This window comes from Sinocyclocheilus grahami, unplaced genomic scaffold, assembly GCF_001515645.1.
Source record: "Sinocyclocheilus grahami isolate Dianchi unplaced genomic scaffold, SAMN03320097.WGS_v1.1 scaffold476.1, whole genome shotgun sequence".
In the NCBI taxonomy this organism is placed as follows: Eukaryota; Metazoa; Chordata; class Actinopteri; order Cypriniformes; family Cyprinidae; genus Sinocyclocheilus; species Sinocyclocheilus grahami.
In genome coordinates this window covers 1,443,692-1,470,751 of record NW_015505655.1, presented here as the reverse complement: position 1 = coordinate 1,470,751, position 27,060 = coordinate 1,443,692, and the positions used below count along the sequence as shown (strand labels likewise).

General features: G+C 36.7%; 1 protein-coding gene and 1 long non-coding RNA gene across 5 annotated transcripts in view; one reads left to right on the top strand and one right to left on the bottom strand.

Moving 5' to 3' along the window:
- Positions 1 to 590: 590 nt before the first annotated feature.
- Positions 591 to 27,060, top strand: part of LOC107553681 (phospholipid phosphatase-related protein type 5-like) — a 28,124-nt gene continuing 1,654 nt past the window's right edge. Inside the window, exons 1-6 of one of the 4 annotated variants that reach the window (XM_016235978.1) lie at positions 592 to 1,047; positions 18,721 to 18,841; positions 20,507 to 20,757; positions 24,931 to 25,107; positions 25,271 to 25,414; positions 25,502 to 26,123. In XM_016235978.1, coding sequence (XP_016091464.1) covers positions 844 to 1,047; positions 18,721 to 18,841; positions 20,507 to 20,757; positions 24,931 to 25,107; positions 25,271 to 25,414; positions 25,502 to 25,516 — 912 coding nt within the window. In that variant the 5' untranslated portion in view covers positions 592 to 843 and the 3' untranslated portion in view covers positions 25,517 to 26,123. Of the gene's footprint in view, positions 1,048 to 18,720; positions 18,842 to 20,506; positions 20,758 to 24,930; positions 25,172 to 25,270; positions 26,124 to 27,060 lie in introns of those variants that run through there. The other 3 variants (XM_016235976.1, XM_016235977.1, XM_016235979.1) reach the window with 3 other exon arrangements.
- On the bottom strand, positions 5,904 to 9,764 carry LOC107553682 (uncharacterized). Its single transcript, XR_001604981.1, has 3 exons — positions 9,752 to 9,764; positions 8,688 to 8,693; positions 5,904 to 5,992 (listed from the first exon to the last, which is right to left on the bottom strand). It is a non-coding gene; the product is annotated as an uncharacterized lncRNA (long non-coding RNA).

The window sequence follows — 27,060 nt, the reverse complement described above, 5'->3', positions numbered from 1 at the left end:
TTTGTTTATATCTAGTAATTTTGTTTTATTTATTTAGTAGTAGTAGTAGTAATAATAATAATAATAATTGTCATTAGTAGTAGTAGTAAGAGTAGCAGCAGTAGTATTAGCCATATTGATATAACTATACAGCCCTACAAAGAAGCACAGCAAACCTGATATTTTTTTATTCCTTTATTATCAGAAAAATCGTAATTAGATTTTTTTTTTAACTACATCGTACAGCCTTACACTGTAAAAAGAAATTCTTTCTTTTTCAAAGTTGTAAATAAAACAAAGATGATCTGAGTATGTTTTACAAGAAAATGCCACTTCAGTTTTTCTATTTAAAAATATCACGTATAATTCAATGTGTTACTTGCCGTTACTTTGTAATTGTGTCTGAAAAATTGTTTCAAAATTCAACACCACATTTTTTTTTTCAGTGTACCTCAAACCCTTTGGGTTCATTATATATCAGTGGTTAATTTGCGGTTTTCTTTTGTCAGAAAGTGTTGTCTTTATTTTTAAGAGGTTGAATGAGAAGGACTGAATGAAGGCGAGCTCCTTTTGAAAGTCACTAATGAGCGTGTTCACACTCTCGTTGTGTTTCACACACATTCCAAATGTCACTTGTGCGCAGGCGGACACACACACGCGCAGCTGAGCCCATTTGTGTCCGCTCAGGCTCCAATTCACGCTGACTCTCCCCGCTGACTCTCGCCGCACCGGTCCCCGTTTTCCACTCTCCTGTCGCTCGCTCTGTGCGGCTTTCCTCGCGGAACAGCATGTAACACTCTCAGTATCACGACGCCGGAGTGGCTGTGGCAGAGTGTCCTCTTCTCTGGTTGTAAAGCGTGGATCATGTTTTATTTTCAGCTGGTGATCATGGCAGGCACCGTTCTCCTGGCGTACTACTTCGAATACACGGACACCTTTCCAGTGCACATCCAGGGGTTCTTCTGCTTCGACAAGGCGTTCTCCAAACCTTACCCTGGACCGGATGAGAGCAGTAACGTACCGCCGGTGCTCGTGTACTCTCTGGTAGCTGCTATTCCCACTATAACCGTGAGTAACCTGTGTCTTTCCTTCACTTCTCTGTGTGCTTGTGTGCAGTGCGGATCAACTTTAGCATGAGTGATGAAGAACGAATCATCATCATTCATTATCAGGATGTATATTATGTACACATGTGCTTTTGTGTGTGAGAGAGAATCCAGATCTCACAAATCCTGAGAACGGGTTGTATTTCACACCAACGCCAATCAAATTCAATGTTTTTAATATTTTATATTTAAATGTTATATTTTTATATTATACATTTTGTTTGTGAGACTCATTATTCATATATAACATATATAACTCATTATTGAAATGCCAAAAATAATTTAATTCACATTACCATAATAATAATAATAGTTAGTTTTATTATTAAATAAAGCTGTAAAATATCAAAAAGCAAAATATTGCAAAAATACTATTGTAATATAGTATTTTTTTTGTAATATTTAGTTTTTTATTTAATATTTTATAACTTTATTTAGTAATAATAATAATAACAACAACTATAATAATAATTATTAATATTATTTTATAGTCACATTTCTATGTAATCAAACTATTTTAGCCAAAATATTAAGTCCTACAAACAAGCACATTCGCAAACTGAGAAAAAAATAATATAGCTAAAAACAGGCTGTGTTATATAAAGTTATATATTTTAGGACTAGTTTTATCTAATTATATATTTTTATAAAAATTACATATTTTATACATATAATTACTATAAATATATGATGCATATATTTTTTTGTAATTTTGTTTGTGATATTAATTAAACAATTAAGCCCCCACTCAGTCAAAAATAAAAAATATTATCATAATGCCAAAAATAATCTAATTCTCATTACCATAATAGATAATAATAATAATATATAAGAATATATATTCTTTAAATCATCAAATATGTAGTAAATACTAATAAAATAAAATAGTTACCATTAAATGTAAACTAACAAAAACAATTTTTTTTATTATAACAATTTTAGTACATAAATTTAACACATTATAATAAATACATTCATTCATAAATAAAATTGTTTTATTATAATGAGAATATACTGAGGATCACTATTATTGAGAGAAAAAATTTAGAAAATTCTGACTATTTTAGTGATAAGAATTTGGTGGTAAACTGTTATCATCATGATATCACATTATCTAAAACAACTTTTTTGAAAATGTAGTAATTTTTAAATAATTCTGATAATTTTGTGTAAATTGTGTAATTCACCCACATGTTTGAAATGGAAATCATTTGTTTTGCTTATGAAGTTGTATGTGCCAATAGTTGTCCTCAGAAGTCAAGATTGTCTCAGCCACAGTCTAATTATAAATTAAAAGACTAATATAAATTAAAAGATAATTTGCAAAAAGTTAATGTAAATTAAAAAGAAAATCAAAAGTAAAAGTTATGTAATTATTTATTTATTTATATATATGTGTATATAAAAAATTTTTTTTAAGAATTAGTACACAACCATTCAAAAGTTTGAGGTTAGTAGCTAGGCTGCATGTATTTGATCTATTTGAATATATTGTAAAATGTAGTTTATTCCTGTGATCAAAGCTGAATTTTCAGCATCATTACTCCAGTCTTCAGCATCACATTATCCTTCAGAAATCACTCTAATATGCTGATTTGCTGATCAAGAAACATTTCTTATTATCGGTGTTGAAAACGGTTGTATTGCTTTATATTTTAATGGAAACTGTGATACTTTTTTAGGGTTTTTTTGATTAATGTAAAGTTCAAATGAACAGCATTTATTTGAAATGGTAAAGAGAGACATTTATAATGTTACAAAAGTTTTCTGACACTTTTGATCAATTTAATGCGTCCTTGCTCAATAAAAGTATGAATATTAAAAGTATTAATAAAGATCTTACGGACCAAATATTTGTACTGTACTGTACAGATAATCATATAAATTAAAGTGTTTAAACATTATGGTATCTTAGTAGTACTATTCTACTGTCTTTAGCAGTAGCAGACGGGAGTTTTTGAGAGTTTGCAGGTTCATTTAGTACCACAGAAATGTCTAACAGCAGCTGAACTTGAATGGCCCACAAACTGAAACGGTGTTCATCAGAAAGCAGACAGCGCTGCCCTTGGGTGACGTGACGTTGGTTGACACCATCAAACAGACACACATCTGTGTTTTGTAGTGTCCGTGTCAGCATGTTGCACAGATGTTCTGATTGGCCTGAGCTCTCTAAAGTCATTTTCAGTCCTCTTAGGGGGGAGGAGATGTCCATATCAGACTCTGGGGGTCTCAGGCTCTTTAATTAAACTCATCAATCATCAGAGCTGTTCCCTTCATCACAGACTACACAAGGAGATGCCATTGATTCATATTATATCTGTTAATAGTCGTCTGTCATTGATAATGCAGTGCATCATTTATCAATTACAGAATTTGATCTGTATATATCCGTATTGCTATAAAAAAAATCGACATAATAATAATTACAAATAAATATATTACAACTTAACTTTAGGCTATATATTTTATAGGGATGTAACGATTCACCGTAAGATGGTTGAAAATCGATACAAATGTGACTATCCAAATCGGTTGAAATGTTAAATGAATACAGTTGCGGGTGGAGTTTATATGAATGTATCTCTGAGGGGAACTGACTGTCTTTAGAAAAGTTTAGATTATATTTTCTTTACATCTCATCTCTGTATAATTAATATTAAAGTGGTCATATGATGCGATTTCATTTTTTCCTTTCTCTTTGGAGTGTTACAATCTCTTGGTGCATAAAGAAGATCTGTAAAGTTGCAAAGACTAAAGTCTCAAATCCAAAGAGATATTCTTTATAAAAGTTAAGAATCAGCCACTCCTACCTAAAATGGCTTGTTCTAACACGCCCCCACATATCTACCTCACTATGTGGGAAGATTTGCATAATGCCGCCCAAATGTTAGCGTTCATAAGCGCAGCGCTGCTTTGTTTACAGCGGTAACCAAGGAAACGCTGTATCGCTGCTGTTCCATAAGCGCCACCTGCTGTCAGAGAGTGAATCTGCGTCTCATTCAGAGCTTCTGCTGTTTGTTTCGTGCAGATGTTTTACGTAGTATAGTTTCACAAAACTAAAGTCAGAGCATTCTGTTTTTGTTTTAAAATTTCAAATTATACAATCTAATTTAGATTAAAAACTGCTCATGCTGCATGTACTCAGCATCTTTGTTTGGATTGTGATTCAAATGCAGTGGTTGCCTCTAATTTTGAATGGAAAGAGCACAGGCAAAGCCTTTGTTTATATGAAAAGTTTTTTTTTGTCTTATTTATTTGATTAGATTTGGGGTTTGTTTTAAAATTGAAATTTAGTATTGTTATTTGACATTTTTCTGTTTCACAAAGAAATGTGCAGCATTTTGTCCAAGCAATAATAAAAGAACACCTTTTCATTTATGATTTGTCTTAAAATATTAGGGATGTAACGATTCACATTAAATTTATGTATATTGTTTTGCAAAAATGGAACAAATTTAATATAAATCACACACATACACTCCTTCTCCTCCTCCTCCTCCTTATCATCATCATCACTATTATTATTATTAATATTATTATATATTAAAAATAGTATTGAAATTTTACCAGTAGGACGATGACAATTATCTATCTAGATAGATTATCTATCTAAAAAAATCAATAAATAAAAAAACTTAAAGAAATCAATAGATTACATAAGTGTGTGCATATACAGTGGGTACGGAAAGTATTCAGACCCCCTTAAATTTTTCACTTCACACATGTTGTGTAATTCATATTGAGGACAGCAAGATGTTGGTTGCATCTGGTTTGGTCTCAGAATGCCGATGTGATTGCATGAACTTTCAACAACTTTCAGCTCTGAAATGAGTTTTCATACCCAAACAGTCCAGCTTAAGTCAAGTCATTTTCATCTTTACCATCTACTGACTAATCCATCTAATATAATTGTCATATTGAATATTCCATTTTACAGTGAGATTTATGTATAATTTGGTTTGCATGGCTTACAAGTCAAGTCAAAATGTATTTCTATAGCACATTTAAAAGCAACAGAGTTGCGCCAGAGTGCAGTACAACAAAACACAGTATATAAAAGCTTAATAGGAAACATGCATTACATGAAAAATAAACACATTAAAATAGAATCAGAGCAAACTGACATCAAAACCTTAAACTGACATTAATCAAATGCCAGATAAAACAAATAAGATTCGAGAACAGACTTAAAACTGGCTAGTGAAGGAGCAAGTCTCACATTTACAGGCAAACTATTCCAAAGTTTAGGAGCTGCAGCTGAAAAAGCCTGACGACCCTTGGTTTTACAGTGACAACAATTGATCTCAGATGGAAGAAGCTGCCCTTTACCACTGTGCTAATTTGTTTCTCAAAGTTGAGTAACGAATCAAATGTAACCCAAGATTTCTTACATAGGGTTGAACATTGGCAGAGAGAGACCCTAAATTAAAAACGGATGAAGTCCTAGAGTTGCCTAAAATCAGAATTTCGCTTTTGCTTTCATTTAATTGCAAAAAATTATTAGCCATCCAACATTTTATGTCCTCAAAACAGTCGTAGAGCACATCCAAAGAATCACCGCTGTCAGTTTTTGTTGGAAGATAGAACTGTGTATCATCAGCATAGCAGTGGTATGAAATCTTATATTGCCTAAAATGGACCCTTGGGGCACACCGCATGACAAAGGAGCCGACGAAGAAGAAAACTTCCCAATGCTCACTGAGAAGGTTCTGTCTTTGAGATAAGAGCCCAACCACTGCAGAGAGACACCCTGAATACCCACCAACTTTTCCAACCGACGCAACAGAATACTATGATCAATTGTATCGAATACCACACTTAAATCCAACAAAACAAGCACCGCATATGAACTACTATCGAGAACTTGCAAAAGGTCATTGCTAACCTTCAACAGTGCAGTTTCTGTGCTGTGCAGTGATCTAAAACCCGACTGAAAAGTATTTAAAACACTGGACATACTGATATAGGAATTCAACTGACGATAAACATCTCTCTCTAATAGCTTCGAAATAAAAGGCAACTTAGAAATAGGTCTGAAATTACTGAGGATAGATCAAGATGAGGTTTCTTAAGCAGAGGGTGAACCACAGCATGTTTGAAACTAGCTGGTACAACTCCATTTGCTAAAGAACTATTAATGATGGCTGTTACGGCCGGACTCAGGCTTGCAAACACTTCCTTAAAAAGACGAGCGGAGATGACATCAGACTCACAGCTGGAGGATTTAGTCTTAAAGGGGTCATATGATGCAATTTCAAATTTTCCTTTCTCTTTGGAGTGTTACAAGCTGTTCGTGCATAGATAAGATTCCTAAATTTGCAAAGACTAAAGTCTCAAATCCAAAGAGATATTCTTTATAAAAGTTAAGACTTGTCCACGCCCTCCTAAAATGCCTCGTTTAAACACGCCCCCACATGTCTACGTCACTGTGTGGAAAGATTTGCATAACACCGCCCAAATGTTCACGCAAAGAAAGTGACGTGACATGTGGTCTGCATTTAACCCATCCAAAGTACACACACACAGCAGTGAACACACACACCGTGAACACACAAAAAAAGTGGGCAGCCATTTTTTTTTTTTTGCTGTGGCGCCCGGGAGCAGTTGGGGGTTCGGTGCCTCGCTCAAGGGCACCTCAGTCATGGTATTGAAGGTGGGAGAGAGCGCTGTACATTCACTCCTCCCATCTACAATCCATGCCGGTACGAGACTCGAACCCGCAACCTTTGGGTTACGAGTCCGACTCTCTAACCATTAGGCCACAGCTTCCCCGGCGTAACTTTGATTCTCGCTGTAGTATTGTTGTTGCCGCCGCTGCCATGAAGTGGAGATGCTGTGTGTTTCGTTGTGAAAGTGAAACTACTTTGTTTGGTCTTCCAAAAGAGGACGATATCTGCTTCGTCATGCCTGGAGCTGATCCGTGCTGGTCGCTGAGGAAATACATCAACTTTGCGCTGTGGATCGGCTTTCACCGTAGACGAAGCAGAGTCCAGCCCGGGGTCGTCACATGTGGTTGCCGCAAGCCCGCCGGCCGCGCAGTTCTCAAGCCCACCTGCCATTCCTCACTCTAGCCCGCCGTGTGTTTCGTTGTGAAAGCGAAACTACTTTGTTTGGCCTTCCAAAAGAGGACACAACTAGAAATCAGTGGTTAAGTTGTATTTACAACACTGTTCCAGAACAGTTCAACCCAAATATTCAGATGTGTCCAGCGCATTTTATGGAGGACTGTTTCCTGATCCTGGTAGAGTAGACTACAATGCCGGGCCGGCTGTTCTGAGTATGGTTTCATATTTAAAGAATTTGCCACTGATGATTCAAACGCGAGTTTTGAGCAGTGTAGTGTAGCGTTTGTTGTTTGTCATTTGTCATTGGTTTTATGTTTATGCGGCGCGATGCAACGCAACGCATAAAAAGACAGTATAAGTCATTATAATACGTAATTACTGGATGTCCCCACTGGATGCAACAAATGCTTCGTTTCTAATGGGTTTTTTGTGTGTTTTTGTCCAAATACAAAACATTTTCATATTTTGTGTACCAAATACACAAAATAATGTTCTTTTTAGCAACATCATATGACCCCTTTAAAAACAATATAACTGTACAGAGGAAATTGGATGAAAACAAGTCAACAATCTGTTGGTGAACAGCTCAATGGGGGATCATATGTATGATGGCTTAATAGAAGCCTTAATATTCAATACTTTATTATCAAAAATGTTAAAAAGTTCTCACAGGTTTCCCGAGATAGATCAAGAGAAAGGGCAGGTAAGGGATTTAGCACCAAATCAATTGTCTTAAACAGCATCCTCGGTCGGTTCGCATTTTCAATAAGGAGTTTGGATAGGAATTCTGACTTGGCCTCTTTAACTGACTTTTGGTGGCTAGGTAAACATGCAATCAGACACTCATATGAGACTTGGTGCCCTTTCTCTTTGCTTTCCTTAGCTTAAGGGGAGCAACAGAGTCTATAGAAATGGAGCAGGAATTATTAAAAACCTCCACCATCTCTTCAGTGTTTAATTTGTCGAACAAAGTTTGCTTGATAGTGCTCTGAAAATAAACTGGCAGTGGGACGGCTGAATAAAACGAGAATAACTTGCAGACTGAGAGCATGTGGGGGTGGGGGAATCGCAAACTAATTCAAACACAATTGGCAAATGGTCTGAAAAAGCAGCATCAATCACTCTCAGGTTTGCTATGGGGAAGCCATATGACAACACCAAATCCAATGTGTGTTCCTATTTATGAGTAGGACTCAAAACTAATTGTGACGGATTTAAAGATTCAATGAGGCATAAAAACTCTTTCACCAGCGGTTTAAATGGACAACAAAGGTGAATATTAAAGTCTCCTAGAATCAACAGTCTATCACAACGAGACACGATATTAGGGAGGAATTGTTGAATGAAGTCCTTTCTTCAATTTCAATTTCAACTGTTAAAATACCAGCGTAAGTTACCTCAGGTGAGGTTCGGTGCTTGCTTGCGTGGGATGAACACACGGTCTGGGGTCGGCTGCTCTGGGCTGGATGACCTGCTGCTGGTTGCGGTGATGTACGACTCGCGATGGCCTGGGTTCAATTGCTCTCGGCTGGATGACCTGCTGCTGGTTGCGGTGAGGTTTGACTTGCGGCGGCCTGCGATTGGTCTGCTCTCGGCTGGATGACCTGCTTCTGGTTGAGGTGGGGTTCGACTCGCGGCGGCCTGGGATCAATCTGCTCTCGGTTGGATGGTCTGCTGCTGGTTGCGGTGAGGTTCGACCCGCGGTGGCCTGGGATTGGTCTGCTCTCGGCTAGATGACCTGGTGCTGGTTGCAGTGATGTTCAACTCGCAATGGCCTGGGTTCAACTGCTCTCGGCTGGATAATAATTAATTATGTGCTTCTCTAAAAGTTGAAAGTTTTCAAAAACTGTAGGTATTGTAGATAAGGTTTGGTGGGGTTCGACTCGCGGCGGCCTGGGATCAATCTGCTCTCGGTTGGATGGTCTGCTGCTGGTTGCGGTGAGGTTCGACCCGCGGTGGCCTGGGATTGGTCTGCTCTCGGCTAGATGACCTGGTGCTGGTTGCAGTGATGTTCAACTCGCAATGGCCTGGGTTCAACTGCTCTCGGCTGGATAATAATTATGTGCTTCTCTAAAAGTTGAAAGTTTTCAAAAGCTGTAGGTATTGTAGATAAGGTTTTGTTTTCTGAAAATTTGTTTGCAGACTGCAATATCACTCACACCAGTAATCTACTCATATTTAACCCTGACATATCAAATAATAGTATTTTAATAGTATTTTAGTATTTAAAAAAAATAATAATAATTATAATATATATCCTCCTGACTACCAGGAAAAAAACAGTTTTGTGAATTTAGTATTTTGTCATGTCATTACATTGTTTAGAGCATAAGAAAACATTTGAATTTTTTTTTTTTAAATGATATTTTATTCATGTTATGCCATGTCCTCTGTAGAAGACAAGAAATAAAAAGACATGAATAAACATGACAGGGCAAAAACAGTGGGATTTTTGTTTTAATCACAAATCAATTTTAATTTTTTATACCAAACTTTATATAAAGACGATTCTCAACTGTTATGAAAAATATAAAAAAAAAACATTTTTCTTTATGCAAAATGTGTGTAAAATGGCCATAAACAAGTTTTTCCATTATATACAATATCTATAAACCGTATCTAATTAGCATATTAATGTGTTTTTGGGGCAACATAGAATGAACAAATAAGTGCAATAATGGGAGTAATAATTAGCAAGATTTTCTAATATAAAAGTCGTTTCTCGACTAAATATCAGTCCATAATCTATTTTATGAACATGTGTGCATTTCAGAACTTCTCTCGAGTATTTAAAATAAAATAAAAACAGTACAAATTATTTAAAGTGATCCGGAGTTACCTAAAAAAAATCCCCCCCCCCCCCCCCCTTTTAAATAATCACATTTTGTTGACTGAATGAAGACAGACACAGTTTTTGTTTTATCCAGCTGTATTTACTCAAAGATATAACACCAACATGTCAGAAAAAAATAAAAAAACAGAATCACTAAGTTGGAAAAAGGATCACCCCCCTTCTAAAAATGACTTGTAAACTCAATCAAGTGTAACTAATCACCTTCTCAATGGCACGCAAATCCATTTGACTTTCAACTGTGATCAGCTGTCATTTTGATTAGCTCAGCATGAAAGGAGCTTTCCTGGAGCATTTCAGTCCTTAACTGAAGAAAACTATGTGTGGCAAGGCACTGTCAAAAGAACTCCGGGATAAAGTTATGGACTCGCACAAGTCAGATGGAAACAAAAAAATGTCAAAGGCTTTATCAATGCCTAGAAGCACAGTGAAGTCTATTATTAGGAAGTGGAAGGTATTTGGTACAACACAGACACCCCCTGGATCAGGACGTCGCTCCAAACTGGATGAAAGAGCCAGGAGGAAACTGGTCAGAGGCGACCAAGAGGCCTGTAGCAACTCTGAAGCAGCTGCAGGAATTTATGACAAAGAGTGGTCATTGTGTGCATGAGATAACAATATCACAAATTCTCCACAAATGTGGCTCGTATGGGAGGGTTGTAAGAAAACAGCCACTCCTCAAGAAAGGCCACATGCAGTCACGACTGAGCTTTGCCAAAACACACCTTGAAGATTCTGAGGCCCTGTCCACACGAACGCGGTTATTTTTAAAACCGCAGCTTTTTCTACACGCTTAGGCCGTTCGTCCACACGCAAACGCAGCACCAGGTCTCTGAAACTAAACATTTTTTAAAAAGCCTGCCAGGGTGAAGATATTTAAAAACTCCGGTTGCAGTGTTGTCGTTTAGACGGCGAAACCAGCGTTTCTGGCTTGTGACGTCGGAGCCTGCGCCTGTTATCTCCGCCTACTGGAAACTTTTTCAGGCTTCTGATTGGCCAACATGGCTTTACGGTTGAGATTATATCGCCACCTGTTGGTCGAATCATACGTTTGCGTTTTCATGTGGACGGAGATTTCTTTTAAAACGGAAGAAGTAAAAACTCACACCTGTGTACGTGTGGACATGGCCTGAGGCAGATGAGACTAAAATTTTATTATTTGGCGTCAACAGCAAACAATATGTCTGACGGAAATCCAAAACAGCTCAGCAGTCAAATAACAGCACTCCTCCAGTAAAGCATGGAGGTGGTAATGTCCTGTTATGGGGAGTTTCTCTGCAGCAGGGACTGGAGCACTTGTCAGGATAGAAGGAGAAATGAATGGGGCAAAATAGCATCAAATTCTTGAGGAACATCTGCTGCCCTATGCCAGAAAGTTGTCAATGGGAAGAAGGTTTACCTTCCAACATGACAATGACCCAAAGCACACAGCACAGAAAAAGGTGAATGTCCTTGCATGGCCTAGTCAGTGCCAAATCCCCACTGAAAATCTGTGGAATGACTTGAAGACTGCAGTCCATAAACGCTCACCATCAGATTGAACTGAACTTGAGCAGTTCTGCAAAGAAGAGTGAGCAAATATTGCAAAGTCTAAATGTGCAAAGTTAGTAGAGACAGACAAATCCCAACAGACTAAAGACTGTAAAGCAAAAGGTGGTTCAACAAAAATACCAACCTTTTTCCAACTCGGTGATTCTGTTTTTTATTTTGTTATTTTTTCTGACATGTTGGTGTTATATCTGTGACTTGGGTGTTATAAGTTGCACTGAGTAAATACAGCTGGATCAAACAAAATTTTACAGAAATGTCCATCTTCATTTCAGGCTGCAAAGCAACAAAATGTGACTATTTTAAAGGGGGGGGTGATTCTTTTCTATACCCACTGTGCGTGTGTGTATATATATATATATATATATATTATATAGTGGGGAAAATAATTATTTGATCCCCTACTGATTTTGTAAGTTTGCCCACTTACAAAGAAATGAAGGGTCTATAATTTTTGGTGGTTCAACAAAAATACCAACCTTTTTCCAACTCGGTGATTCTGTTTTTTATTTTGTTATTTTTTCTGACATGTTGGTGTTATATCTGTGACTTGGGTGTTATAAGTTGCACTGAGTAAATACAGCTGGATCAAACAAAATTTTACAGAAATGTCCATCTTCATTTCAGGCTGCAAAGCAACAAAATGTGACTATTTTAAAGGGGGGGTGATTCTTTTCTATACCCACTGTGTGCGTGTGTGTATATATATATATATATATTATATAGTGGGGAAAATAATTATTTGATCCCCTACTGATTTTATAAGTTTGCCCACTTACAAAGAAATGAAGGGTCTATAATTTTTATGCAAGGTTTATTTTAACGGATAGAGAGAATATCAAGCTAAAAAATCCAGGGAAAAAAACACTGTACAAAGGTTGTATAAATTGATTTGCATTTCAGTGAGTCAAATAAGTATTTGATCCCCAAGCAAAACTTGGTGGAGAAACTCTTGTTGGCAAGCACAGAAGTAAGACGCGTCTTGTAGTTGGTCACCAGGTTTGCACACATCTCAGGAGGGATTTTGTTCCACTCCTCTTTAAAGATTCTCTCTAAATCCTTAAGGTTTCTTGGCAACTCAAAGTTTCAGCTCACTCCACAGATTTTCTATAGAATTAAGGTCTGGGGACTGACTAGGCCACTCCATGACCTTATTGTGCTTCTTTTTGAGCCACTCCTTTGTTGCCTTGGCGGTATTTTGGGTCATTGTCATGCTGGAAGATCCGTCATCCATGACCCATCTTCAGTGTTCTGACTGAGAGAAGGAGGTTCTCATCCAGAATTTTAAGGTGCATGGCCCCGTCCATCGGTCCTTTAATGCGGTGAAGTCATCCTGTACCCATAGCAGAGAAACAGCCCCAAAGCATAATGTTTCCACCTCCATGCTTGACTGTAGGGATGGTGTTCTTGGGGTCATAGTCAGCATTTCTCTCCCTCCAAACACAGCAAGTCGAGTTGATGCCAAAGAGTTCAATTTTGTTCTTATGTGACAACAGCACTTTCTCCCAAGCCTTCTCTGAATCATTTAGATGTTCAGACGGGCCTGTACATGTGCCTTCTTGAGCTGGGGGACCTTGCGGGCACTGCATGATTTCAACTCATTGCAACGTAGTGTGTTACCAATGGTTTGCTTGGCGACTGTTGTCCCAACTGCCTTAAGATCATTAACAAGCTCCTCCTGTGTAGTTCGGGGCTGATCCCTCACCTTCGTCATGACCATCCTTTCCTCATAAGGCGAGATCTTGCATGGAGCACCAGAAAGAGGGCAATTGATGGTTATTTTGTATTTCTTCCATTTCCGAATATTCACACCAACAGTTGTCTCCTTCTCAAAAAGCTTCTTGCTGATGGTCTTGTAGCCCATTCCAGCCTTGTGCAGGTCTACAATCTTGTCTCTGACGTCCTTTGACAGCTCTTTGGTCTTGCACATGGTGGTGGGAGAGGTTTGAATGGAAGATACACGTTCTATGGACTGGTTTCTTTTAAACTCATAACAAGATGACATTAGGAGTAATTTCTTAAAGTGACGACTAATCTGTGTTCCACTTGGGCACTTAACCAATCTCTGGGAGCCAGAATTCTTGCTGGTTGGTAGGGGATCAAATACTTATAGGGTGGTTGGATTTATTCACGCACGTTAAAATATTTATTTGAAGCTTCTTTCTTTTCAGATTCTTATTTACAGCATTATCTTAATAGGCTGTATATTAACTTAGTGGGAGAAAAACAGTAGTTCTATGTGAAATTAGACATTGAGCACCCCCATATAGCCAAAATGGCATGACCACCCGCGAATATTCGACTGTGAGATTGGTAGTCGAATCAGGCTCCTCCTATCGAAGCATCGAATCGTCGACTATTCGGGGTCACCCCTGGCTAGCTCATATATATATATATATATATATATATATATATATACACACAGTATATATCCTTTAGACAAAATATTTGTTATATATATATATATATATATATATATATATAAATGTGCATACACTGTGTTTTTGTTGAGTGTCACATTTAATGCATACATATTGTATGATATAGAATATCAAGAAAAAACACCTCAGATTTATTCAGAGGCCCAAACTGAGCAAGAATATGCAGTTTGGTGCAGTTGCTGATATTTATATGGTAAAAAAATTAAGATGAAATTCTGATAGCTTGTAATGCAAATCAGTGAGATATTTATAACAGTATAGCAAATACATAAAATGATATAAATATGAGTTGTCACTCTATATTTCCCAATAATATGCCTTAAGATGATATTTAAATGCTTTAGATTATATTAAATGCAGTTTTATGATTAAAACTGTAGTTTTAAAACATATAATGCAATGCAATACAATGATGATTGAGAACAAATGATTGAATGATGAACAAATAAATGTTCCTTAAAAGCCTGACGGATGATATTTGATACATATTTTAACAGGATTTTTCAAAAAATGATTTATGGATAAGCAGGTAAACCTAAGTTGCTTCAGTCCAGTATTTTTCATCTTGAAATATTACTAACAATATAAAAGTTAAAAATCAATAAAGATTTCACAGCAAAAAGAAACATTAAGGGAGATGTTTTTACTAAAAAGCCTTTTACTTGCTAAAAAAAAGAGTATAAACTATCAATCAGACGACTGAAGGCATGTTGTAGATTTTGTGCAACAGAGTTTTAAGCAAAGTTTTGATCGTGCTAATGATTTAGAGGCCTTTAAATTTGATACATTAGGCTTTATAGTGTTAAAGGACCAGTTCTTCTTTTTCGCATACAATTAAAATATTTCTATCAAGCTCCAAAAATGGCAAAAAAGCGACATGACAGCATAAAAGACATATGCACCATATAGTCTTGTGATCAAACAAACATAAAGAAAGAACATTGTAGTCTCTTAAAATCATTTAGATTTTCAGTTTGCCATAATACTTCCAAAAACAAGGTGGTAACCTGAACTGTTTTATCAGAATATTTTGAGTTATGTGCTTTCACATCATGAGGTATAACTATTTTGAGGATGTTAGTGCTCTGCTCGAGCATTAGTTCACTAAATCGCCACACATTCATTTATCAGCCACATAAAATTGCTTTATGTTTCAGCATGACTCGAGGTGTAAATTGCATGAAAACAGCCTAAATATAAGCTTTTGATGGCCAGAGGGGGGATTGGGGAGTGTGGAGATGCACAGCGATGCCACCTGATAAACTGCAGCAGATGGCACCGGCTGCTCGAGGTGGGAAAGCGCTGGCATTTCAACATATGCCTGAACTGTGCACCTCTCTGTCGTGGCATGAATGTCCACTCGCTGCCTCAGGGAAGAGTCGGTTCATGATCTGTTTTGCGTCGCGATAAGAGAGGAGATGAAACGTGGTAAAGCAGCAGTGTCAGGCCCCTAGGCTTTCATTCCGTTTCATCACACAACCATCGCTTGACTGTCTGATTTTTGTGTTAAGGTTATTTTTTATTTGAAAGAAGTTAATACTTTTATTTAGCAAGGATGCATTAAATTGATCAATCTATTGATCATCTATTTTAATAGAGGAGGATGTTTTGTTTTCCTTTTTTTTTAGATAATTTACTTTAATGTTTCATATTTAATTTGTATCAAATTGTAGGGTGGGGTTTAGATATCATATCCTGCCTTTGACCCTTTCCTGCCCCCATTTGGGAGTCATTGTGGTGTTGAGATCTGCTTTATATTATTATATATTTATATGAGAAGCATATTAGCCTAATCATCCATGACAGACTGAAAGCTGATAGAAAGGATCTAGAAACGCAGCTTTATCTCATCTATTGGTGCATTATTCACTCTTGAACTGATGTTCACAGTCTCGCCAAAACACACACAGTATTAGACGCACATCCTCAATTCACAACATCATCACAGTCGGTAATTCACCCAAAAATGGAAATGCAGTCACCCTTACTATATCACTGCGACCCCTCCAAACTTTCTCTTGGTGCATGAGTCATATGGACTGAGCATGTGTTGATCATTTGCTGTGTGTGTTTGTGTGTGTGTGTGTGTGTGTGTGTGTGCGCATGACTGATGTCACACTCTGTCAGTCTGTGTCAGCGGTCAGGTGCTAAACTGGGAAATGTGTTGGGTGAATGCTGTGTCCCTGTCCCTCTCTGACGTCTCTCTCTGTCTCAACAGAGTTTTAAGCAAAGTTTTGATCGTGCTAATGATTTAGAGGCCTTTAAATTTGATACATTAGGCTTTATAGTGTTAAAGGACCAGTTCTTCTTTTTCGCATACAATTAAAATATTTCTATCAAGCTCCAAAAATGGCAAAAAAGCGACATGACAGCATAAAAGACATATGCACCATATAGTCTTGTGATCAAACAAACATAAAGAAAGAACATTGTAGTCTCTTAAAATCATTTAGATTTTCAGTTTGCCATAATACTTCCAAAAACAAGGTGGTAACCTGAACTGTTTTATCAGAATATTTTGAGTTATGTGCTTTCACATCATGAGGTATAACTATTTTGAGGATGTTAGTGCTCTGCTCGAGCATTAGTTCACTAAATCGCCACACATTCATTTATCAGCCACATAAAATTGCTTTATGTTTCAGCATGACTCGAGGTGTAAATTGCATGAAAACAGCCTAAATATAAGCTTTTGATGGCCAGAGGGGGGATTGGGGAGTGTGGAGATGCACAGCGATGCCACCTGATAAACTGCAGCAGATGGCACCGGCTGCTCGAGGTGGGAAAGCGCTGGCATTTCAACATATGCCTGAACTGTGCACCTCTCTGTCGTGGCATGAATGTCCACTCGCTGCCTCAGGGAAGAGTCGGTTCATGATCTGTTTTGCGTCGCGATAAGAGAGGAGATGAAACGTGGTAAAGCAGCAGTGTCAGGCCCCTAGGCTTTCATTCCGTTTCATCACACAACCATCGCTTGACTGTCTGATTTTTGTGTTAAGGTTATTTTTTATTTGAAAGAAGTTAATACTTTTATTTAGCAAGGATGCATTAAATTGATCAATCTATTGATCATCTATTTTAATAGAGGAGGATGTTTTGTTTTCCTTTTTTTTTAGATAATTTACTTTAATGTTTCATATTTAATTTGTATCAAATTGTAGGGTGGGGTTTAGATATCATATCCTGCCTTTGACCCTTTCCTGCCCCCATTTGGGAGTCATTGTGGTGTTGAGATCTGCTTTATATTATTATATATTTATATGAGAAGCATATTAGCCTAATCATCCATGACAGACTGAAAGCTGATAGAAAGGATCTAGAAACGCAGCTTTATCTCATCTAATGGTGCATTATTCACTCTTGAACTGATGTTCACAGTCTCGCCAAAACACACACAGTATTAGACGCACATCCTCAATTCACAACATCATCACAGTCGGTAATTCACCCAAAAATGGAAATGCAGTCACCCTTACTATATCACTGCGACCCCTCCAAACTTTCTCTTGGTGCATGAGTCATATGGACTGAGCGTGTGTTGATCATTTGCTGTGTGTGTGTGTGTGTGTGTGTGTGTGCGCATGACTGATGTCACACTCTGTCAGTCTGTGTCAGCGGTCAGGTGCTAAACTGGGAAAGGTGTTGGGGGATTGCTGTGTCCCTGTCCCTCTCTGACGTCTCTCTCTGTCTCTTTGAGTTGAAGGTAATGGATTTGATGTCGTGTTTATGGTCTCCGGTTCTTCTATCACTGCCAAGGAAGCATTTGTATAGCATTATAGCTCAGATGTTTAGTTTAGTGGTTCTCACTTTTTGATTTTAATTTAATTTTTTTCTTTTTTTTTTCTCATGCATCACATCCCATGCAAAAAAAAATAATTCTAACATGACCTCAAGTGTTACTCACTTTTTTTTATTTTACGTTCTTCATAATTTATTTGAATAATCTTCATATTTTAATTTATTTTCGTCTTATGCATCTCATCCCATCCATCACTTCTTATGTTTTTTTTTTAACAGCGTTACTCACTTTTTTGTTTTACATTCTTTGTAATTTGTGTATTTTATTATTAATTTTTATTTTATTTTCAGTACAAATATGGTCTCCAGTATACTGGACATCCCAAATTATTATACACATTAAGACAAAAATGGTCTTTTAAAAACTTTTCTCTCCCAGTCTCCTCTTTTTGTTTGATTTATAAACGTCTTTTGAATTTTTATGGTTTCATGCTCTAAGCCATGAATACTTTGCTCAAAACGCATTGTGGTCAACACAAACCATGTTTATTGCAAGTTAACCCGTATTTAATGTAATTTAGGTATTTTCTTTTACCTTGCATAGTTTTGTTCATGGTTTTTAGCTTCTACCACATACGACTACTACATTACTATGTTCAATGCAAAGGAGACATATTCACTCACAGTATGAGTATTTAAACGCATAAAGAAGTGATGTGTGCACACCTCTTACATTGCAAAGCAGAATTAGTCACGTTGATGAGCTGTTACTCATCTTAACAGTAACCAGGGAGATCAGAAATAATGAGGTTCTGGTGTTGGCATTTGAGAACAGTGAAAATGAGGGACTATTAGCGACTCATGATTTTGGAAGCGCATGTTTCCTGCACTCGTATTTCAACCAAATGGAGCATCAATAATGCCCAAACAAATGGGGTGGTGGATGTTTTGGCAGCTACTGTTTGTTTCATTTGTTGTTTTTTCTTCCTCAGATTCTGGCTGGCGAGGTGATGGTGTTTTTCATGAGGTCGGAGGGCATGCTGGAGAAGACCATAGTCACAGCCGACTGCTGTTACTTCAACCCTCTGCTGAGACGCATCGTACGCTTCCTAGGTACATCAGCATTCGCTGAAGATGATGATATGAGTGATGTCATAAGGAACTAAAAATGAACCTTTTAGGAAGAGAACTATAGGTTCTAAAGCTCAGATACTAAAATTTCAAAGAAATTGTTTTTTTTATGATCCTGATTATATTTCAAATGCATCAAAAGCAATAAAGCCCAAAGTATGCTTTGTTTTTGTGTGTACGGTAGAGTTGAACACGTAGCCTTTCAAAGTATACTCCATTTGATAGCGTGTGAGAACACAGGCGGTTGACACATGCGCTCTAGAAAGATTCATCTTAGTCCAGTGTCTGTGCTATTTTTCTCCAGAAGTTATGATCAATAAAAAAAAAAGACTTTGAACTCTTTTAATCTAAAGTTGCGACTCTCTCATAACCCCCACATGTGCGACGGTGCGCGTACTATTCTGGTGATGAAATTTGTGTCATATGCACTATACACGAACCCTCGCGCACGTGTAAACTTGAAGTATACTTTGGCCTTAAAACCCATTTTAATCCCACAAACTGTGAAATTAAATTCATAATATACAGTTTGTGGATTTTTTTTTTTACATTAGGAATTTAGGTTAAAATATAGGGGAACGTAAGTGGATTTTTTTTATATATATATGACACATGCGCTCTAGAAAGATTCATCTTAGTCCAGTGTCTGTGCTATTTTTCTCCAGAAGTTATGATCAATAAAAAAAAAAGACTTTGAACTCTTTTAATCTAAAGTTGCGACTCTCTCATAACCCCCACATGTGCGACGGTGCGCGTACTGTTCTGGTGATGAAATTTGTGTCATATGCACTATACACGAACCCTCGCGCACGTGTAAACTTGAAGTATACTTTGGCCTTAAAACCCATTTTAATCCCACAAACTGTGAAATTAAATTCATTATATACAGTTTGTGGATTTTTTTTTTTACATTAGGAATTTAGGTTAAAATATAGGGGAACGTAAGTGGATTTTTTATATATATATATATATATATATATATTTATTTATTTATTTATTTGTATTTTTAATATTTATTTTAATTGTGTATTTTTTTTATATTTAAATTTTTACATTTTTGCAGTTTACTTAAATAGTCCTGCACTGTGACAAATGAAATGTAAAATTACAAATATGTCAGCTTGTTTCTCAGTTAATACTAGCTCATAAGAATTGAATGTATAATAAATGGACAGTTATTTAAAAAATAGTCTTTATAATAATTTCAGATGAAGTACAACATGTGTGACATGGTTAGACAATGCTGCATATTTGACTTTTATGTCAATAGCCAAACACAATATTTTATGACCAATAATCAATATTATGGACAATTATTTATTCTATTCTATTTTATGACCAATGTGAATATTAAGGCCAGTGTTATACAGTTGTTTTTATTGTATTGTATTTTATTTCATGACCAGTAGCGAATATGACCAATATTATAAAGTTATTTTATTTTATGACCAATAATGAATATAGTGGCCAGTATTATAAAGTTGTATTTTATTTTATTTTTCATGACCAATAATGAATATGGTAGCCAATATTGTAAATATAATTTATTTTATTTTATTTTCAATATAGATAAGGTCCCCAATCTATCATCAGCCCCAATTTTTACACGTTTTATATTCGTTCTTTGGTGTCTGTGCTGTCACTCAGGTGTCTATACCTTCGGCGTGTTCACCACCACCATCTTTGCCAGTGCCGGACAGGTAGTAACAGGAAACCAGACGCCTCACTTCCTATCAGCGTGCAGACCAAACTACACAGCACTGGGCTGCCATTCCAACCTACAGTACATCACAGAGCGCAAAGCCTGTACAGGAAACCCCCTCATAGTAGCATCTGCACGGAAATCCTTTCCCTCCAAAGATGCGGCCCTTAGTGTTTTTTCTGCAGTCTATACAGTAGTGAGTATAAAGAACCTACAGGTATTTTAATGATGTGACTGAATCTCAAATTACGCACTTGTGAACGTACTAACAGATAAACAAAAGAGTGCAGGTTTACATCTCTGGAGTTGTGAGCAATCTCACAAACTCCAGGACACAAAAAGTGATTGTTAGCTAGTGATTGTGATCAAAAACGGCTGATTGTGCTAAAACTGGAACTTAATGCTTATATTCTTAAATAATAGTATTCTACCTTGCAATTATATAGTTTTCTTTTAAAAAGTCAACAGGCAACCTGCAGACTTCGAGAAAGAGCACTTCACACTACTATGAATTTCAGTGTTTTTCCAGCATTTTTCAGTGGTTTTTTTAGTACTTGTCTAACTGGTGCACTGGTATGGCCATGTCACCAGTAAAAATAGTAAAACTGGTTCAGCATGTTTTTTCTGGTGATTCTGGTTAAACAAGAACGTCTTGGTGGCTAAAGGCTAATTCACAATGCACCAACAGACGCAGACCAGCGAGTACAGTACGTCACTTCATTAGAGTTACAAATGACCTGCTCTTATCATCTGATTGTGGTTGTATATCTCTATTAGTGCTATTGGATCTTAGCGCTGTGTTCGACACTATTGACCACAACATTCTCTTGCATAGACTAGAAAACTTTGTTGGCATTAATGGAAGTGCATTAGCATGGTTCAAATCGTACTTATATGACCGCCATCAATTCGTAGCAGTGAATGAAGAGGTATCATATCGATCACAAGTGCAGTATGGAGTACCACAAGGCTCAGTACTAGGGCCGTTACTCTTCACGCTTTACATGTTACCCTTGGGAGATATCATCAGGAAACACGGTGTTAGCTTTCACTGTTATGCTGATGATACTCAGCTCTATATTTCTTCGCAGCCTGGCGAAACATACCAATTTGAAAAACTTGCGGAATGCATAGTCGATATAAAAAGCTGGATGATGAGTCATTTCTTACTGCTAAATTCTGAAAAAACAGAAATTATAGGACCTAAAAACTCTGCATATAATAACCTAGAACACTCTCTAAGACATGATGGCTGCTCTGTCAATTCTTCGTCATCAGTTAGGCACCTAGGTGAGCTATTTGATAGCAATCTCTCCTTAGAAAGCCACGTTTCTATTATATTGCAGCCATTTGCTAAAATCATTTAAGTTAATTTTTTTCCTCATTATTGTACACACAGCACCCCATATTGACAGAAAAGCACAGAATTGTTGACATTTTTGCAGCTTTATTAAAAAAGAAAAACTGAAATATCACATGGTCCTAAGTATTCAGACCCTTTGCTCAGTATTTAGTAGAAGCACCCTTTTGATCTAATACAGCCATGAGTCTTTTTGGGAAAGATGCAACAAGTTTTTCACACCTGGATTTGGGGATCCTCTGCCATTCCTCCTTGCAGATCCTCTCCAGTTCTGTCAGGTTGGATGGTGGAAAAAAATTCACTTAAATGATTTTAGCAAATGGCTGCAATATAACAAAGAGTGAAAAATTTAAGAGGGTCTGAATACTTTCCGTACCCACTGTATATACTGTATATACAGGGTGCGATTTGTGAAAAAAACAGAGGGGGGGCTGCTTTTGAAAACTTTTTATGAAATGTTTTTAATACATTAAAAACTTTTAAATACGTTAAACTGTATTTAACGTGATCACAATTTAATAAAAACATTGTACGTTAGACCTATTAATTGTAATGATTTACAACAAACAATGAATACATGTTATAGAGAAAGCGTGCAAAGAACACAACGGAGCTTTTTGAAACTCCGAATCAGTTAAACCATTGCGTCGCAAAATGATTCATTGTTTCGAAGCGCTTCAATTGGCTCGCGTATCGTGAATCATTTGATTCAGATCAGGACTTCAAAGTGTGTATCGCAAATCATTTGATTTAGATCGGAACGTCGGAGCTGGTTCGCGGGATGTTTTTATCCCCAGTAAAAACTTATTCAGCAGAGGCAGGGATGCATAGACCAGTACTGCTGGTCAAATACTACTCCACTACAAGTGAAAGTTTTAAAGACAGTTTTTGACTTAAGTAAAAGTACGAAAGTACATGCTTTTAAAAGTACTTAAGTATCAAAAGTAAAAAGTAAATGCATTGTTTTATTGTCACAATACCTTATGCCACTAATGCAACCTACTGAATACACTGATTAGCTTCTATTATCTTTGGAATTAAGAGCTTTTATGTTACCAAACCTATAGAAATGGAACAACTGAATGAAGATAATCAACTTTATTTTTTATTTAACACCCCTACAGCTACATTGAACTCATTTTAATACTTGTTTAAAAGTTACAAAGTTCTTTTTAAAAGAGATCTTGAAGGCTATGATATGGTTCGTTTTAGGCAAACAAAGCAAACACTGAAAAGAAAACCAATCTTTAGTCTTTTCAGAAAACTGGAACACACATGCGTGTGCACGTTATTGTGCCAAAGAACCGTCTTTTTGAATTTTGCCATCAACTGATCAGTGTTCATAAAATGCTCATAAATCAGTGAACGGCACAACATGTGGCTAGGGTTTGTGATTGTTTTGATTTGATCCATTCTGATTCTGCTTATTGATTTAAATGCTTATCGATTCCCAGTTTAGAATCCGAAGTTGTAAAACATTTTGACCTGTGTGATCATTTAACCTACCTATTGATCATTTATTTGCAAAAAAAAAAAAAATGTATGTGCAGTTTTGACAATAAAATAATGTTCAGATTTATATACTTCCTTGACTAGTTTTTAGCAGCAATTTACCAGTAGTCCTGAGTAGTAAGGTTTTTTTATATATGGTAATAGCAGCCATTTTTGACGGATATATTAGCCTACCATTTGTATTGCCATAGTTTACCTACAAATATTAAACTATAGTTACTATAATGAAACTATGTTAAATTTGTGGCTACTGTAGTTTTACTACAAATAGCATAATTATGGTTGCTATAGTGAGAGAATAGTACATTTGTGGATACTGTGATTTTACCGCAAATACCATAGTTAAACTAGTTACTATAGTGAAAACATGGTTAATTTAATGAGTTAACACATACACATGCGAGTTCAAACAGAATAAAAACTATACATTTCTCTGTCATGTAGATCAAGGTGTAGGTCATTTTTATTTACCGTATGCCGATCATTTATCTTCTATGATCTTTGATCGTAGCGCTCGGCCTACATAAGGCATCACATACAGTCTATTTAAAATCAATGTGGTGAGCACACAGATGATCACACCACACTAATATGTGCCTTTTTCGTCTTTTATTATCTTATTTGCCTTTTTAGAGCACTTTTAGCTGAGCAGTAGCACAGACGTTAACATTAGTTTAGCAGGGAAGGTCCAGAGGTTGCCAGATTTGCGTAAAAATCAGCCAAACATCCTTTCTGCAATACTGCAAGACTTGGCAACACTGAAAGGTCCTGGCAGATCGCAGGCTGGATTTTCGCAGAAAAAAGGGTTCAGTGAATAAATGCACAAAACAGACAGTGGTGAACAATATGACTGATACAAGTTTTATTTATTATTCTTTCAAGAGATTATATATACAGTATACCCCATACCTAAACTTAACAACGACCTTACTAAGTATTAATAAGCCACGGTTTAGGAGTTTATTGAGGCAAAAGTCATAGTTAACAGTTAGTTAATAGTGAGAATTGGTCCCCAAACTAAAGTGTGACCCAATTCATAATAGCCGTTTTCTATTTGAACATATTCTAAAATGGAATCGATTCATATAGCGCAAAGTCTTCAGTGTCAAAATTTATTGACCCCGAACAGTTTTCTCAGTATATATATATATATATATATATATATATATATACTGAGAAAACTGTTCGGGGGCAATAAATTTTGACACTGAAGACTTTGCGCTATATGAATCGATTCCATTTTAGAATATGTTCAAATAGAAAACGGCTATTATGAATTGGGTCATACTTTAGTTTGGGGACCAATTCTCACTATTAACTAACTGTTAACTATGACTTTTGCCTCAATAAACTCCTAAACCGTGGCTTATTAATACTTAGTAAGGTCGTTGTTAAGTTTAGGTATGGGGTATACTGTATATATAATCTCTTGAAAGAATAATAAATAAAACTTGTATCAGTCATATTGTTCACCACTGTCTGTTTGTGTGCTTGCAGATGTACGTGACGTTGGTGTTTAGGACTAAAGGGACACGTCTGACCAAACCCACACTCAGTCTGACTCTGCTGTGTCTGGCCATGCTGGTGGGTGTGGTCAGAGTGGCTGAATACCGCAACCACTGGGCCGACGTCCTCGCTGGATACTTCACTGGCGGAGCCATCGCTGTCTTTCTGGTGAGAGCGTGTGGAGTGGGATAAAACAACACTCAAATGAAGAGATAATTGCATGTGAATACAAGTAATGTATAATATACAAATGTAAATAAATGCATATATACTACTGTTTAAAAGTTTGGGGTCAGTAAGTTTTTTTTTTCTCTCTCTCTTCTCTCTCTAGGTGACGTGTGTGATCAACAGCTTCCAGCAGACAAAGCCCCCACCCATGCCGGTGCGACCCCAGCGTCCTGAGTCTGTCCTGGGCATGCCCATGGTGGCGCTGCCCTGTGTAGAGAGTCCACTTGAAAAGTTAAGTGGCACTCAGGTAAGGGGTGGGAGTGGGTTAGTGGCAGGGCTGCACACATAAGGGGGATGGATTATGCCCCACCCTTTCCTTCTCTGTTTGGCCCAGTGGACCCTAATGTGACTCCCAAGACCCACCCGGCCCCCCTTCTCCCTTTACTAGCATGTCCAACCTGCACAACCCAAACACCAACCACAGCACCCTGCAAAACCCACTGATGCTCTGGAGGATTGATCGGCTCCTTGCTTATCCTGAAGAGACGTTATATTACTTTTATAATAGAGTAACTGAGAAGCAGCTGAATGTTTAGGGCCATTAACTCACTGATCCCGCAATGGGTTGATGGGAATTTAACATCTTTAGAGCAGATGTACCTTTACGACAAAGAAAATGGACTGTGTAGCATGTGGAACTTCAAAGACGGAAGGCCATTAGATGGTTTATTCTGGGAAAAATGACCACAGTGTGAGTTTCCCTTCGTAGGCCACCCTCATCCTCCTCACTTTTGAAACTACTTTGCTGCCTTTTCCTCTCTTTGTCACCTTGACCATACAGTCATCCCTTTTCTCCCTCAGTCTTACATTTTATTTAGTGATACACCGAAATTTAGGCAACCAAATAAAAGGGTTCACGGAGGGCTGAAATCATTGACCGAAACAGTGATGTTTAGTGTCCGATGTCACGTTTTGATTGTCAACATCTTTTTCGTGCATACAACGTTATGGAAGCCTATTTCTGCCATGAAATTTAAAAAAAAAGTTAACTGAGACCTTTTCACTCACAATTCTGACTTTTTTCTCGCCATGGAATAAAAAATAAAAATGGTAATTACAACTTTTTCTCTCACAATTCTAAAGTTAACAATTCTAACTTTTTTGCAATTCTGACTTTTTTCTTGAAGTTCTGAGTGAAAAAAGTCTGAATTGCAAGATATAAACAAACTAAAAAAATCTTAATTGTGAAATATAACCTCGCAATTGCAAGAAAAAAGTGTGAATTGTGAGATAAAAATGAAAAAGGTAATTGTGACTTTTTCTCTCACAATTCTCTTTTTTTCTTGCCACGGAATAAAAAAATGGTAATTGCGACTTTTTATCTCACAAATCTGACTTTTTTTTCTCGCCATGGAATAAAAAAAGTAATTGCGACTTTTTCTCTCACAATTGTAACGTTTTATTGCAATTCTGACTTTTTTCTTGAAATTCTGAGGGAATAAATATATACTTGCAATTCTGCAAAGGAAAGTCTTAATTGTGAAATATTTACTCGCAATTGCAAGAAAATAGTGAGTTATGAGATAAAAAAGTAAAAAAATAAAAAGGTAAGCTAATTCACAATTGTGAATTTTCATCTCGAAGTTTTGACCGTTTTTTCAGAATTGCGAGAAAACATTATTTGTAGTGTGCCTGTTATCCAATAAGCAATAAGCTTTGTGCTTTTCTTTTTAACATGAAAAAGTCTGAGCTTTCAAATTCTGTCAGTTTCACCACGAAATACAAACAATAAATGTAGATTTGGCATTCTTTCATGTGACGTGCACATTTACCTCAGAAAAGGCGTTCATAAACGACCATAAACTTGATAGTTAGCGAGAAAAAATAACTCTAGAGAGGAGCATTTTAATAAATATAAGCATTATATTACATATTGACTATATTATTACTTAA